The following is a 15,433-nucleotide window of genomic DNA, read 5'->3' as shown; positions in this document are numbered from 1 at the left end:
TTTGCAGTAATCCCACCTCTGCCTCCTGAGTGCTAGGATAACAGGCATGCACCACATGTCTGGCCACTCAGATTTAGAGTGGGGATGAAGTGCTACAGGTGTCCACTTGTGGGTTGTACTAGCTCGTTGTAAGAGCCCATTGTCATCATTTTTTTGTTGCTGGGATACAATATTGGACACCAACAAATTAAAGAAGGAAAGATTTATTTTGGCTCACAGTTTGTAGAGGTTTCAGTCCAGATTCGGGGCTCCAAGGGAGGATGGCGTGGCACAGGGGCCTGGCAGAAGAGTACTTGCTTACTGCTTGGGAGCCAGGAAGCAGAGAGAGTCAAGGGAGGAGGTGAAAGAGAGATGGAACCTTCCACAGTGACTCTTCTCTTGCAACCGGGTCCCACCTCCTAACAGCAGGCCAGCCATACCATAATCCAGTCACCACCCAAAGGTTGCACCTGTGATCCCTTGGGCTTCAGGGGACCATCTATATAGAAACCCCAACACCCATCTACTAACCAGAGTTTTCTCTTCCTCAGTCAGCTGAACACCCCAGGAGAGAATAAATGGATGGAGTGACGGGTTGATGTCAAGGAATCTGAGCCATCTGCATGGGCCCTCTGCCATTATCATTTTAGTCTATGTTACTGGAGTTTCTGTTTGCAACAGAACGGACCTCCCTGTATTCTTTTCCTCCTACCTCTAGTTCATGCCTGCTTTTAGCCTGAACTAATCTTTATTTCTTTTTTTTTTTTTGGTACCGGGGATCGAACTCTGGTCCTTCTACTTGCAAGGCAGGTGGCGGAACCACTGAGCTAAATCCCTGGCCCTAGCCTGAACTAATCTTTTAAAACAAATCTAAGCACACCTGGCCTCCCTACTTTAAAAAGCACTTCTTTGGCTTTTAGGGTTAAGATTGAAATCTTAGATGCTGGTCTCGTTTTTTAGGAAGTTTGTGATTGTTCTTGATCCCAGGCTCACAACCTTCAGTCTGTTGCTTGGCTGTGCTACAAGACACAAAATGTCATGAGGTGACCAACAGTGATGGTGGATACCTGTGTTTATTGACTGGGGAAGGTTATTGTCAATGAACAGTGTGCTTTTTCTCACCCTTTTACCTCTTCTTTTTCCTCCATGACCTCTCATATCCTCTTATATCCTAATGTGTACCTCTATAGCCCCTGTTGCACCTAGGGAATTTATTTTTTCCCTGTGTTTGCTTGATGAATGCATTTTCCTAACTAGGTTCTTAGTCTAGTTCCAAAGGACAGGAACTGTTTGTTTTGTTCCCAGTCCTAGGGAAATGCTTGATACTTGGGAGTCAATCACATTTGTTGAATAATATGACCGTGCTTGCCTTGCGTTGTGCTTTTGGATAATTTTGTGTTTATGCTCTCCCAAGATGACAGCAATGCATAGTCACTTAAGAGCTTAAGGTCCTTTAGGTGACATATGGCTTGCTTCCACCTTGGCCAGCTGAGTGGGGCTTGGCCCAAGTGTGCCCACAGCCACGATCCCAGCACGCACTTTCTCTTCAGAGACCTCAAACTGGCCAATCTGAACCACAGATAAAGAAGTTCATGCTTTCTAAGCATGACCTCAAACCCAGAAATTACAAAGGAATGTGTAACACATCTTAAGGTTAAGATACATGCTAGGGAAAAATTTGCAACACAAGGCAGTAAATAAGTGAATATATCTAGCACTTTTGTACTGGCAAGACGATATGATAAATATCCCAATGGGAAGTTGGGCAGAAAGCCCAAGTAAACATTTCACAAAGTGAAATATAAATGGCCAATAAACATGTAGATAATATTTATTTCGGAACTAAAGACATGCAAATTATAACCATAAGAGGTCACTTTTCATATATGGATTAGCAAAGATATGAAAGATTGCTGATACCCAGGTTTGGTGAGAATGGCAAAGGCACTTGTTTACTATAAGGATAGAAGCTGGCTCTTCTTGTACAGATAACCAACTTGGTAATATGGGTAATAAAGATACACAGGGTAAGGATAATGGGTAGGAGGCCCAGCTGTGGGCAGTTGTGGGGGAAGCAATGATACTCCACTCTGTCAAGTGACAGGGTGAGGAGGGTCCCAGCCCTGCTGGCTTCCTACCACACCTTAAAAGACAGTATCTTCTTTTTGGCAGGAGAACAGGACTTTATTAGCATGATACAGGCACTGTGTTACATAGAAACGTGGCATGCATTGCCCCAACTGAGCTTTGAGCAGTTAAATCTTAGCAGAAACAGTCACCATTATAACTTCAAACAAAGGTTGGCAAGTTCATTTTACAAAAAGATTTTTAAAAAGGAGCTGGGTGTGTTGGGACACACTTGTAATCCCCAGGAGTTAGGAGGCTGAGGCAGGATCACCTTGAGTTCAAGACCAGCTTGGTCAACATAGCGAGACAGTCTCAACAGCACCTCCCTGAAAAAAAATAAAGGAACCCACCTCCCCCTTCTTAGTATGCTGGGGATTGAACCCAGGGCTTTGTGCATGCTAGGGAAGTATTCTACCACTACACATCTAGCCCTTAAAATCCACTTTTTGTATCTTAATCAACAGCTTAAGCAGCAGAACATTTCAAATCCCGACATGTGACCAGTCACCTTCTGATCATGCTGGAGCATGTGTACATCTTTCCCCACACCGGGGATTTCCTGATTTTTTGAAAAAGCCTTATTTAAGAATTTTATGTTTATCTTTTAGAGTACTTTATATTCCCAATTTTTATTCTTTGAGTTTTTAATTTTGCAAGAATATTAGCAAATAACCGTAACAGCCTCACTTGAGTGCAATGGAGCTGGTAGGAGGCCAGGCTGAGCCTCTCCCCACCGTCCTGCTGGAGCGGGGCAGTTTCTCCTCAGCCTGGCCCAGAGGCTGTGGGAGCCAGGGCTGGCGCTGTTGGATGTGACTCCTCTGGTGCAGCCTCCTCCAGGGGACAGAAGTGGCCCTGGGGCAGGGCTGTGGGTGGTGCTGGGACAGAGAGGGCTGACACATCTGAAGGTGCAGGCTGGAGTTCATGGTTCCCTAGTGTGAGGTTCTATAAGGAAAGGACAGGGGAGGGCAAGTGTGGACAGCTGGGCTCCTTTTTGGTGAGGGCAGTGGGCCTCGGGCCATATGGTGAGACCAAAGGAGGGCCAGAGCCCCTGTTGCTCACCCACTGTGCTTCTCAGGGCTCCAGGGAAGGCCTGACTCCTTCCCCTCTAGGGAAGCCATGGTCCTGGCTGTGCATGAAGGGAACGGGGTCTCCTTCTTCTCATATACACCCCTGGCTCCTAGAATGTGGCCTGGCTCAGGCACTCGCTATTTTGTTTTGTTTTTTTGATACCAGAGATCGAACTGGGGGCCTTGCACTTGCAAGGCAGGCGGCAGCACCACTGAGCTAAATCCCTGGCCCTACTCGCTAAATTTTTGAAAAATGAATGAACAGATGACTAAATGACCATCCTGTTAACAGGGCTGGCTCTGAGCAGATTTGTACAGTGGACCCAGTTTGCTCTTAAGGCCACTTCAAGGCCACTCTTGCTGTGTCCTTCTGTCTCAGGGTCATTTCATGGCCCCCAGGCACTGGTCATGGAATCTGCCTCTGAGCCAACCTTCTACATGACGATGCTACCCTGACCTAGAAAATGAGGGTCAGGGCGGGAGAAGTGGACGTCAGGAGGTGGAGTTAGATGACAGTGCTGTTCTTGACATCTGAAGAGGAGACAGCTTTGGGCAGTGAATCTGATTTCCTATGAGATCCAGGAAACACTAGCCATCCTTGACCTGAACACATTCGGTCTGGAAGGTAGACAATCCCAAGGATGAGGAGGGTGACCAGGGTTCTGAGTCAGGTGCTGAGGTGCTGGGACAAGGTGAGGAGGAGTCTCTGAGGGAAAGGGAGAGGTCAGGGTCTGAGGAAGGGCTCTTTCCTGATGGTGCCACCAGAGGCCCTCCGGAGCCTGGAGCTGTCCCCAAGGAGGTAGGTTGGGATGAGATAGGATTGAGCAGTCTCCACAGAGTGGCCCCATTCCTGCTGGGAATAGGAATACCTCCACCCTGACCAGTAAGGACCTGTCCCTCCCCACTCCCCAGTTAGGGCTGGCACTCACCTGGAGGCTGAGCTCTCATCAGAACTCAGGGATCTGGAAACACTGGAGAGGGTTGGATGTGGCCTCGCACACTCCCAGAGCCTGCCAGAGGGAGTGTTAGGGCTGCAACTCCCCACTCCCAGCTCTGAGGGGGACACGGAGGCTCCCCAGAAGGAACAGCTCTCATTTCACCTGCTACCTGGTGGGCACTCTTGGTGTGACCCCATAGACTCCTAGTGCCACTGGGGGTATTCGCTCCACTACATTCACTCTGTCCCCACCCCAGGCACACACTGGCCAGAGGACACAGCCCCATCCCACAGTGGGCATCACACCACACCTGTCAGGCTGTCCCTCCCCTCCCATGCGACTTCTTTTCCTTTCTGTGGTGGTGTTTTCTCTCCCTCTCTGTGACCAAGGCCTTTCCTACATGAAAACATGGAGGGTGCCTCCTGGTCCCAGGCCCAGGACAGTGAGGCCCCTGAGGGTCATAGGCAAGAGGGAGCACTGTGGGAGCTTAGGGGAATCCTACAGCGTGGGTACCTGGCAGGTGGTGTGGGCATCCTTGCCCCTGGGCGCCAGAGCCAGCAGTTGGGGTGTGTACTGTTCCACAAATTGCTCACACTGAGGAAACACAGACAGGGTAAGTGGACTCAGGCTTTTCATGCCTTGACTCCTGCCTCTCTACCTCTCAGGGTCACTCTGGGGCTCCTTCTGGACCCCTGATGAGTGCCCAGTCATCAGCCATAAGGTAAAACTAAGACTGGGTAAAACTAAGACTGAACAAGTCTGAGGGGCTGCAATGCAAGATTTCTGTAGAAAAGCCAGGGCATTGGAGTTGTCTCCCTGGAAGAGACTCAGACTCAGTCAGCTTTCCTCAGGACACCATCTTACTTCCTCTTCTTTTTCTTTTTTTAGTTTTTTGAGATAGGGTCTCACTGTGTAGCCCAGGCTGGCTTTGAACTTGTGGCCATCCTCCTGCCTCAGCCTCCTGAGCCCGAGTGCTAGGATTATAGATGTGCACCATCTTGCCCAGCTCACCATTTTGCTTACAAAAGGGAATTTACTATCACCAACTGAGTGTTGGCAGGGCCTCTAGGCCCTTCAAGCCCAGCCCTCTCCTTTTGCAACTGGCCTTGTCCCAACTGAGCTATACTTTATACTGCGAGAAAGGTAGGGTAGGAATAGGACCAAGACTCTGGAAAGAAGGCCAGGCTGTTTCTGGCTCCAGCTGGCCCTGGCCTTACTCTTCTCCTGGTATCTACTGGACATGGTGTACACCACCCACTACTGGGAGGGCTACCATGGGGCACAGGTCTGGGCCAGCCACACCCAGCACCTCCTAGAGCAGAGGCAGGACAGCATGGGTCTTTCCAGGATTCGCCACAACTCAGTCATGAAGGAGCCCGCTGGTCTCCAGGCTCCCACAGCCTGAGCCTGGACTGACTCCTGCCCCTCCCACTCCCGCGGTGGTCTGGCTGTGTCCTGTCTATCTGGCCAGGCTCCAGTCCAGCCACCCTGTGTGTCTCTGCCTCAGCCTTTTCTATCCCCGCCCACCATCATGGCTAGACGCTGGGTCCCACGTCCCCGTGTGCTAGTCCTGTACCTTTTGCCTGTCCAGCGGGAAACTGAGGCAGGCCTGGCGCATGGCCTGCGGCCTGGCCTGCTCGCTGCTGTTCCAGGCCTGCGTGGTCACAGACATGCAGAGGCGGCACTTGGAGTTCTTTGACAGCCATTCTTCTGGCAGGGACAATGCAGGGAGGACTAGAGAGAAAAGGGCTGAAGCTGTCCTGTGGAAATGTCTGGTCCCTGCCCCACCTGCGCTGCAGGGCACCAGGGAGGGACAGGGAGCAGGAGAAGGTTGGGCATGGCAGGGAGGAGGCAGTGGGCAGGAGTGGGTGGCAGCAGGCTCACCTGGGCCAGCACTATTCTCCAAGGAGCACCGGAGGACGAGGCCGCACACCAGCTGGGGCAGCATTCGGCTCATGAGTGCATCCAGCAGAAGGACTGTGTAGCGCTCCGCCAGGCACTGGCAGATGCCACCCACCACCAGGGGTACCACGTGGCACACCTGGGCCACAGCCACGGCCAGCACACCCTGGGGCAGGGGTGGAGAGAGGGCAGATGGGACCTTCCCTTGGCAAGGCTCTTCTCTGTGTTTATTTTGGAGACGGGGTCTCACTATGTAGCCCAGGCTGGCCTCTCACTGGCAGTGATCCTCCTGCCTCAGCTTCTGGAATGTTGGCATTACAGGTGTGCACCACCACACTCGGCTCAGCGAGGCATTTTTTTACACTCATTTTTGTTCCCTTCCAGCAGGGAGAGGCCTGTTGCTTATAGATAAGGACACTGAAAGGCAGGGAGACTAGAGGACATCAGAGATACTGGAAGTTGCTGAGTGACTGCAGCAGCCGGCAGTGGACCCAGGTCTGGCTTCTCAGGCTCTAGGCTCCCTGGAAGGGGCATAGCTGGGCCAGAGCTGAAAGTAGCAGCTGAGTCTACTTCAACTGATCCAGGCCTCCCTACATCCCATGGCTCAGCAGAATGCCTGGTGGCTCCTACCTTTGGCTACTAGAGCCAACATGGCCCTGGTTTCAGGAACCCTGGGGAAAGCCAGCAGTTTCCCAGCCTCACCCCAGTTCCAAACTCAACCTCTGAGCCAGAGGGCAGGTGAGAGGCAGCAAGCATGTGGCTTCTTCCCTCGAGCCTTCATCTCTCCCAACATGTGCGGGGCTGGCCCTGTGCCGGGGTGGAGCGAGGAGGGGCTTAGCAGCACGTGCTTCTCTAGGGTTCATGTCACCCCCTGCTTGATTCTGATACACACTGGCCTCCTCTCCTGCTGCGATGTCAAAGCCCAGGTGTCACTAGTGCACGGTCCCAGCTGCCCCTCCTACTCCCCTTCTAGAACAGCTTCTGGGTGATGCGGGCAGGACTTGCTGCTCTGCTTCATTGTCTCCCATTGTCCCCAGAACCTGTTACTTTTGGCTTCTTTCCTATTTTTTGTTTTGAGACAGGTTCTCACTATGTAGTTCAAGCTGGCCTTGAACTCATTATGTACCCTAGGCTGGCCTTGACATTGCAGCAATCCTTCTGCCGCAGCCTCCGAAGTGTTGGGATCACAGGTGTGTGCCACCACACCCAGCTTCTATTTGGGCTTCTGCCTCCAAACAGCTCTCTGGTCACCAACAACCTCTCTCTTGCCACATCCACATCTCTTGTCATCCCTCACCTTGCCTAATCATCAGCTGCTTTGGCCCATGTGAATGCTCCTCAGCTCCAAACACCTTCCCTAGGCTTCTGTGTTGCCACACCATGGTTCTCCAACTCACTGACTGCCCCTCTTTTGCTGCTGCTCCCCTTTGCCTGCCTGGGCCTCCTGCTGTACCTGTCCACACCCTGACCCTTGGTGCGGTTCACCTGGTCTGCAGCCAGTGATGTGCAGCAGATGTCCCCACGGCTTGATGTCCAGCTCCTACTTGAGCTCTCTCCTCCTGGGTGTGGTACAGGCAACTTCAGTTTAACACGGCCCATAGAGAATGCTCTGCTTACCCACTAGAACCTCATCCTTCTCAAGTGCCCCATCTCCGCTGGTGGCGCCCAGAGACCCAGAGTCTACAGGGGTCATCAGGATTCGTTTGCTGTCCTCACTCCCCAAGCCCACTGATCACCAAGACCACCCAAGCCTGCCTTCCTGTAGTGTCCCATCCACCCTCTCACTCTGCCCCTGCCCCATACCTCTCCTGCCATTTCCGCAGGAATCTCCTATTAATCTCTCTTTTGTCCTTTCCCCTCCCTCTCTGCCCAATCTGCCCTGTAAACATTGGGAACGATCTTCCCCCTGCTTGAAATGCTGCAATAGCTGTAAACTGCTTTCAGAACAAAACCTTTTGTCTCTTTTTTGTTTTTCCTTTTCGTAGTACTGGAGACTGAATCCAGGACCTTGCATGCTAGGCAAGCACTTTACTACTGAGCTACATCCCAAGCCCTTTTTATTTTTTATTCTGAGGCAGAGTCTCACTATGTTACCTGGGCCAGCTCCAAACTCAAGATCCTCCTGCCTCAGCCTCCTGAGTAGCTGAGAATATAAGCTTATACCAGCATGCCCAAATTTTTTAATTAAAAATTTTTTTTCAATACTAAAGATGGAATCCAGAACCTCACACACATGCTAGGCAAACACTCTACCACCAAGCTACACCCCACTCCAAACCCCTCATGTCTTAACCTGGTGTGACAAGGTCTAGATGGCCTGGCTGTGCCCAGCTCTCTGGTCTCTCCTGTTGGCTGTCCCGGGGCAGCCACACTGGCCTGCCAGGCTCATCTTGATCAAGGCCCATGGCCCATCACAACCTCATTGCCCTCTTGTTCTCAGTTGAACTGTCACCTTCTCAGGGCCTCTCCCAGACCTACAGCTTAATCCCCATCACCGTCTGTCACCTTGTCCCATGTGACCCTCTGCTCTGGCACTGTCTGAACCCCACCTCGGCACAGTCTTGGGCAAAGCAGCAACCTCGTCCAGGGCTGCGGGTGCTCAGTGACCAGGTGGCCTGCGGGATCCCACTTGGGCAGGGCTGAGGGGCTCCCTGGGTAAAGGCCATGACAGATCTGGAAGACCACACTGGACACGGGCAGCAATGGGGAATCTACCCGTGGAAAGGCTCTTTTGGAGACATGAAAGCATCTCTTCTGTATAATGGATGTTGGGAAATGGGAAGAAAGTATTCAAATGGGAAGGGGAACAAGGGAGGAGGAAGGAAGGAAGAGACAAGAGAAAAAGTGAAAATAGAAGGAAAAAATGGAAGCAAAGTTTTTGTACATAGGGAGGGGAGGGACCTTGAGGGTGGAAATGGAATAAAATAAAATACAATTTATAAAATAAATAAATAAATAAATAAATTTTTTTTCAAAAAACATTTCTTCTTCAGAGCTACCTGGACTCCTTGACTGGGAGCTGCTGAGGACGAGTCCAGGCTCATCTGGTCTTACATGCCGGCACCTGGCCCAGTGCCTGGCATAGCAAGGCCCCAATGCTCTCTGAGTGAACTCTGGGCCTGGCACCCCTGGGCCAGAGGCTCAGGGTCCCTTGGGAGGGGACAGTACAGCAGACCTGATGGTGGGAGATGGAGTGGGGGAGAAGGAGGTGTAGGGGGCCCTCCTGGACGCCTCACCTTGGGAATCATGGCTTGGACCCGCTTGAGCAGTGTTCTGCAGAGCCAGCAGAAGGGCAGTGGGATGGGGAGCTGCTGCTCGGAGAGATCCTGGGGGAGGGAATGAGGCAGGAGCTGGGCCTGGCTAGAGAAGCTGTGCTCTCCTCACAGGCCGGATCGCCACCTCCGCTTTTCTCCCTTCTCCTTTAGGCCATGCCAGAGCTTCAGGTGCCTTCTGGCACTGCCCCTCCCAAGACCCAAGTGTGCCTGGCTCCCAGTTGCCCTTCTAGCCTCTGGCCACGGGGGCCACCTCACCTGGGTGTGAGGTCCAGGCCACACTGAGAAGGCCCTTGGCAGCCGGGGCGGCACCAGCTTGTCCAGCAGAGGCTCTGACAGAGAGTCAGGCAGAGGGTCCTGCATCCCTGGCTCTGGCTCTGATTCTGGCTGCCCAGGTTTACACAGGCCAAGGTTCTGGCAGATGTCCTTTGGGGCCTAGGAACAGTGCAGGTGAGGGGCCATAGAGGCAGAAGGGGACCCCAAGGGCTCTGGGACAAGGGCCACTGTCTTGGGGCATGGAGTGGAGGGGGACAGGTGGGGGCTCTATGCTGGAGGACAAAAGGCAGAGGCAGAGTCATGTGGGAACTTGGGGCAGATATCTAAGAACCTGTGTGATGAGCGTGAGCACTGGTGTGAGAATAAGTGTGAGAGTGTGCCTGGGTGTGTGCTGGGGCTTGGAGCTGCTGACCTGGTGGGACTGATCCAGGTGCCTGCTGAAGGGCACTTGGTTTCTTGGGCCATTTGCGGGCAGGGTCAGTGTGTGTGTCTGGCTGAGGTACTGTGTGTGCATGTGTGTATCTGCCTTGCACGTGAGTCACTGGTCCTAGTGTGCTTGTGGTCTGTGCAGGGAGGCAGGTGGGAGGTGAGGCTGGGAGCCCTCACGATGTAGCTCTGGAAGTAGTCGATGACCAGCGGGAAGTAGTCTTCGAGCACACGGTGGCACCGGGGCACGAGCAGCTTCAAAGGGAGGATGTCACACTCACGGTCCAGGAACTTCCAAATGGTTTTCTGGGAGGACAGAGGGGACAGTTAGCCTGGTCTCTCTGAGTTCTGCCCCTGCCCCTCTCCCTTGATGCTGGGCTGCCAACAGTGTGGACTGGCACTAGGATTAAGAGTGCCAAAGGGTTCACTTGCTGGGCACAGGCAGGGCCTCTCCTGCTTGGGCCAGACCATCTGTGGTGAGTTCACTCCCAGGGTCTGGACCTGGCCAGGAGGAGCTTGGAGTCTCAGGCCTCACCTCCTGGCTCTGTCCCTCATCTATTGTTCCCCAAACTTCAGCCAGGATCTGGGCCTCATCACCTGGAAAATGGCCTCCTTGGCCATCTTTGTGAGGATGTGGATGATGTCCTCACACTCTTGGCACAGGTTATCCTAGAGGGGGGACCCAAGGTGGGGACAGGTGAGTGGGACCCTCTCAGGCACAGGCTGACAGGGTCGTCCAAGGGATAAGCAGTCCATGCCAACCTTCCCATCCGCCCCCCATCCCGCCCCATCTATTCCCGAACATCTTACTACATCCCATTTGATGTCATCCCGGTCCATCCATCTCACCCCATCCATCCTACCTTACCCAATTCTGTGTCATCTTTTCCATCCATCTTCCATCCACCCATCCCACTCCTCCCCCATGGAGGCTTCCATCCCCTTAGGCCCATTCAGAGCCCTTCTGGTGCCCTTGGGTGGTACTCACAGCTCCCACATGTCCCCAGACTTCTTGTAGGCAGTGTCCCAGGGCTCTGCACTGCAATGCTTGCTCCAGGCTTTGGCACCAGAACTTGGGACCCTGGGTACAGGCCAGGGATGAGGCGGTCCAGACAGCTAAAGTTTGGGGCCAGAGCAACCTTGGTCAGGATCCAGATGAGGCAGCTTGATTACACCCAGCCTCAAATTCAATTTGCTGGGGATGCAAACACATAAGAGCTCTGGGTTCTTCCTGCCCTAGTTCCTGCCAGTTGTGTGACCTTGGACAAGCCCAGGAGCCTCTCTGAGCCTCAGATGACTTTAAAATGAGCATTATGTGCAGACCTGGGGTGACTCTGGGCACAGAGCTCCGTGTGTGGTGGAGATGACTCTGAGAAGGAGGCCAGGGCGACTCACCAGCACCAGTGCCACATAGCGTGGGCAGCAGCAGCAACCAGGGCAGCAGGTGTGACTTGGCCATGACACCACTGCAGCTGGGTGCCCAGGGTGGCCAGGGGCTCTTATAGCCTGGGGCAGGGCTCCGTGGAGCACTGAGACCTCAGTGTTTTCCTTCATCCTGGAGAGCCCTTCAGGTGCTTTGGTTCCACCTCTTCCCAGCAGAGACACCCCTGCCCGCCCTCCCCTGCCTGGCGGATGGCCTGTCTCTCTCACTTCGCCCCTGCCCTAACTCCCATGGGCCAGGACTTGTGGCTCCCTTCCATCAGGGAGCTTGGTCCCAACTCTTGGGGTTGTGGGAGGTAAACTGAGGCAGGGTCAGTGTTGGGAAGCAGCCAGGGTGATTTCCCCCTAGCCGCACCCAACATCTGCTGGCCTCCTTGTTCTTGAGCAATGCTCTTAAGAGCTTCCTGCCTGGCTCTTGATCCAGGCTGAGCACTGGAAGGGCAAACCTGGGACCCTCCTGGGGCTCCTACCTCCTACCACTTCCTTGCCTTTTTTCCTCCTAGAAAAATCCTCTGGTTCTATGGACACATGGTTGATATTAGTCAGAAAGGGTTTATGTAAAACAACAATAGAAAGAAAGTGTCCCGAAAGTCAGAGATAGGGATGTGAATGGCAGCTGAGATCGCTGTGGCCCCCAAATGGCTCTCAGCTCTATCAGGGGCTGCTGCCCTTGTCTCCTTGGGACTGCTGACAGTTCGGGAGGAATGGGCCTATGCAGCTGCAGAGCCCTCAAGCCAGGTCCCCACTGGGCAGGGCACATCAAACCCGTAGCCTGCTGAGGGCAGCGCTGCTGGGGTGGAGGGAGTGAGCAGTAGCACAATGCCACCAAAAGGCCACCACCCTGGTGATGGTGAGCTGGACCCTGACCTCAGGCGAGGCTCCCAGGTCCCCAAGTGGCAGGAAGCGCCCCAGGGCTCAGGGGCAGGGAACAAAGGAGAGAGTCTTGTGATGCAAACAAGGGGACACAAGTGGTAAAGTGACACAATCTGGATCACTCAAGGATTTGTACAGTTTCTGTTGGCCTCAAGCCCTGGTCACTATGACAAACATAGCTGCTGGGCCGGGGATTTAGCTCAGTGGTTTCGCCGCCTGCTACAAAGCACAAGGACCCGAGTTCGATCCCCAGTACCAAAAACAAAACAAAACAAAACAAACACAGCTGCCACCGTGGGAGTTAACCAAGAGTGTGTATAAATGTGTGACCAAAGACGAGGAAGCCAGTGACTTGCACGAAGGCTAGGGATGGAGAAGCTGGAATGGGTGCGTGATTTAGTATGTGGCAAATGCTGGAGCCACAGGCTGGGGCATAACTCAGCAGGACAGCGTGTGTGGGGCAAGCAGGAGGCAGTGGGTCCAGTACCCAGCACCAAAACCACAAAACCCAACAACAAAAGCAATGAGCTTCGCAGCGACAGGTTTGGATACAATCAGGACAGGCTGAGCAGAATAGTGGGATTTATGAGTGGCACTGCAGGACTGTGATGGCCTGGGTCATCCAGCCGCTGTAACGAGAGCTCACCAGGCTCTGGGCTCCACATATCTGTGCTTCTTTCTCCCTCACGTTGCTGTGCAGAGCAAGTCAGCTTCTGGGAAGCTGCAGTCCGAACAGCCATTCAGGGGCCCAGGCCTCTCCCTTTGCTTCTCAGAGGGCTCCAACCCCTCCCTGCATCCCCTGCTTCTGGCCAGCTGGGCATGAGAGAAGGGGTGGAAGATGGTGAGGGGGGATTTGGGGTCTGGCCTAGAAATGGTGTCCATCATTGCTACCCTCTCACTTTAGTCACAGGGCTCCACAGTACACTAGAAAATGGCACATTCCCGTGCACCAGCAGGAGCTGGGGGACATGGCACTGTCTCAGACCCTCCCTGTGGATGCAGAGCTGGGTGCTTGAGGGGAGTTTCTAGGTAGTGGGTCTGTGGCTTCCATTGGACCCTCAAAAGGGAACCTCCAGACTGTTGAGAGCTGCTATCCAAGAGCGCAAATAAAGGAAACACCCCCAGCCAGCTGTTGACAGGGCTGTCCCAGCCTGGCCAGGGGTGAGGGTAGCCTGGCTCACAGGGACAACTCCTGGCTCTATGTTCTGAAGAATGTGCCCTGGAAGGTCTCTGATCAGAATGGGACTCTCATGGGGTACAGCTGCAAGTCAGCCTATGTGGATCTGCCTGGACAGGAACGTGTCACCTGGCTACCTTCCCACTGTAAATGAATAAAGAAACATTCTAAAGAAAAAAGAAAGGGAGCTGGGCATGGTGGCACACCCCAGTAATCCCAGCACTGTGGGAGGCTGAAGCTGGAGGATTTTGAGTTTAAGCCCAGTTTGGGCAACTTAGCAAGACCTTGTCTCAGAATAAAAAATAAAAAATGGGCCAAGGATGTAGCTTAGTGTGAAGGCCCTGGGCTCAATCCCAAGTACTGAAACAGAAAAAAAAAAAAAAAGGAAACAAGGGGGGAAAAAAAGAAGAAAAGAAAGGAGAGGCCTGCAAGTTTGGTCAGTTTGTGTGTAGTTGCAGAAGTCTCCCCTCAGCGGTCATGGAAGAAAATCTCATTTCTCTGTTTGATCATGGACAACAAGAGGCTCCCAGGTATGAGACTAGGGAGAGCTGGAAGCTGATATGAAAGAGGATCAGTGGAGAGTTTTATATTAAAAATCTCTTTTACATCCTTTGTATGAGCAAAGAGGCAGCAAATTCTTTTGTGTTCTTTTTGTGGCATTTTGAGCTGCCTTTTCCTGGTAGTTCTTGGGCCTAGGACTCTCTTCCTCACCCATGCCCACTCTTGAATTTATTTTGTTGGGAGCAGTTCTACATAATTTTGGGAAAATCATTTCACAATTAAATTATGAGTAAGTCTAGTTTTCCTGCCTATAAGCCAGCTATGGCATGTCAAGACATAACTCCATTTTTGCCTCCAGGCACAACTAAAACCTCAATGGTCTGGTGATGCTGTGATGCTGTAGGGCAGGGTTATATCAATTGAAGACATCCTGGGGAGGAACAAATTCCTAATCAACATAAATTCCTCAGTGACCTAGGATCTTCATCATAAATTCATTGTTCCAGGATTATGGATGCAGCCCTCTGAGTCATCTGTTACTCCTGATGTACCAATAAAGGGGTGGCAAGCACGGGGTCTTTCCTCTTTGCTGCCCAGAGCAGCATTGATCAGGCCCAAAGCTCAGTTTCTTCTCTAAGTCTTGTTTCCTTTCTTTATTAATTAATTTGACTTGCACTATTGTGGCTCACAGGAGATTAGGGCTCACTGAAGGAGTTCTGGTAACATCCCCTTTCCCTGTTCCTTACATATTTGAGCATCCTTTCTGTTTCAGAGGCAGCAACCATGGGAAATCCAAGATGAATGCCACCTTGGAAGGTCTTGTGACAGACTTCCTGAGGCCAGTCTCTTTCTCATGTTTTTTCTTTCAACAAAGGGGGTTTCTCTAGAGGAGAGCAGAGGAGGGGGGCCTTGACCTGGAACTTTGAGCTCATGGAGAGCTTTAACTCCCTCATTCATCTGACTAAAACATGGTCAATGAGCTGGGAGTTGGGAGGGCAGGGGTCACTGCCCTGGTGGACTTACATTTATGGGGACACCAACCAGGCCTGGGGAGGAGACTCCAGCGAGGACAGCTAAGTGGAGACTTGAGGACCAGAGGAGTTGAGTTGACCTGATAATGTGGTGGGTGGTCCAGGTAGAGGGAACCACTCCAGCAAAGGCTCAGGAGAAGAGAGGGCATGGGCCTGACATATGGATTATTTCTTCCTATTTGATGGAGGAAGCAATAGAAGCAAACTGTGGGTTTAGAGTAGTGGGCAGCAAAGTGGGTGACGGCCAGCCTTCAATTCCCACCTCCCCAGTCAGCTGGGATGAGCAGACAGCAGGGATTGTAAATTCAGCACCAGCTGCGAATCAGCAGGGCAGGGTTCAAGCAAGGAAGATCCTTTATTTGTAAGGAGGAAAAAGAAGAAGACAGAAAGCTGCCCTGAAGAGGGGAGAGGGTGTTCCAGAAAG

The 15,433-nt window shown here is 52.5% G+C and overlaps 1 protein-coding gene across 13 annotated transcripts; it reads right to left on the bottom strand.

The window, feature by feature from the left end:
- Positions 1 to 2,138: 2,138 nt before the first annotated feature.
- On the bottom strand, positions 2,139 to 11,523 carry Sftpb (surfactant protein B). 13 transcript variants are annotated; one of them, XM_087204289.1, is made up of 11 exons: positions 11,383 to 11,523; positions 10,976 to 11,103; positions 10,585 to 10,656; positions 10,168 to 10,293; positions 9,544 to 9,720; positions 9,250 to 9,339; positions 5,996 to 6,179; positions 5,688 to 5,860; positions 4,625 to 4,705; positions 4,103 to 4,183; positions 2,139 to 3,879 (listed from the first exon to the last, which is right to left on the bottom strand). In XM_087204289.1, exons 1-10 carry the CDS (start codon positions 11,444 to 11,446, stop codon positions 4,121 to 4,123), a joined length of 1,158 nt encoding a protein of 385 aa, XP_087060415.1. In that variant the 5' UTR covers positions 11,447 to 11,523; the 3' UTR covers positions 2,139 to 3,879; positions 4,103 to 4,120. The 13 variants fall into 13 exon arrangements, with proteins under 13 accessions (XP_087060415.1, XP_087060416.1, XP_004844653.2 ...); XM_087204290.1 differs by having other exon boundaries at positions 2,139 to 3,048; XM_004844596.4 differs by having other exon boundaries at positions 5,688 to 5,845.
- Between the last annotated feature and the right edge of the window lie 3,910 nt (positions 11,524 to 15,433).

The sequence above is a fragment of the Heterocephalus glaber genome, unplaced genomic scaffold, assembly GCF_053883595.1.
Source record: "Heterocephalus glaber isolate CG9 unplaced genomic scaffold, H.glaber_assembly_v1.0 deba00000470, whole genome shotgun sequence".
NCBI classification, from domain to species: Eukaryota; Metazoa; Chordata; class Mammalia; order Rodentia; family Bathyergidae; genus Heterocephalus; species Heterocephalus glaber.
Note: the sequence above shows the minus strand (reverse complement) of the source record. Positions and strands in the feature narration are given on the sequence as shown.

Bases quoted from the DNA above. Each gene is read 5' to 3' on its own strand.
- Sftpb (XM_087204285.1), bottom strand. From the start codon at position 11,446: ATGGCCAAGTCACACCTGCTGCCCTGGTTGCTGCTGCTGCCCACGCTA. The intron at 10,294-10,584 runs GTGATGAGGCCC...CTGTCCTCCCAG, and splicing joins CCAAGGAGGCCATTTTCCAG to AAAACCATTTGGAAGTTCCT. The intron at 5,861-5,995 runs GTGAGCCTGCTG...GGACAGCTTCAG, and splicing joins GGAGAATAGTGCTGGCCCAG to CCCTTTTCTCTCTAGTCCTC.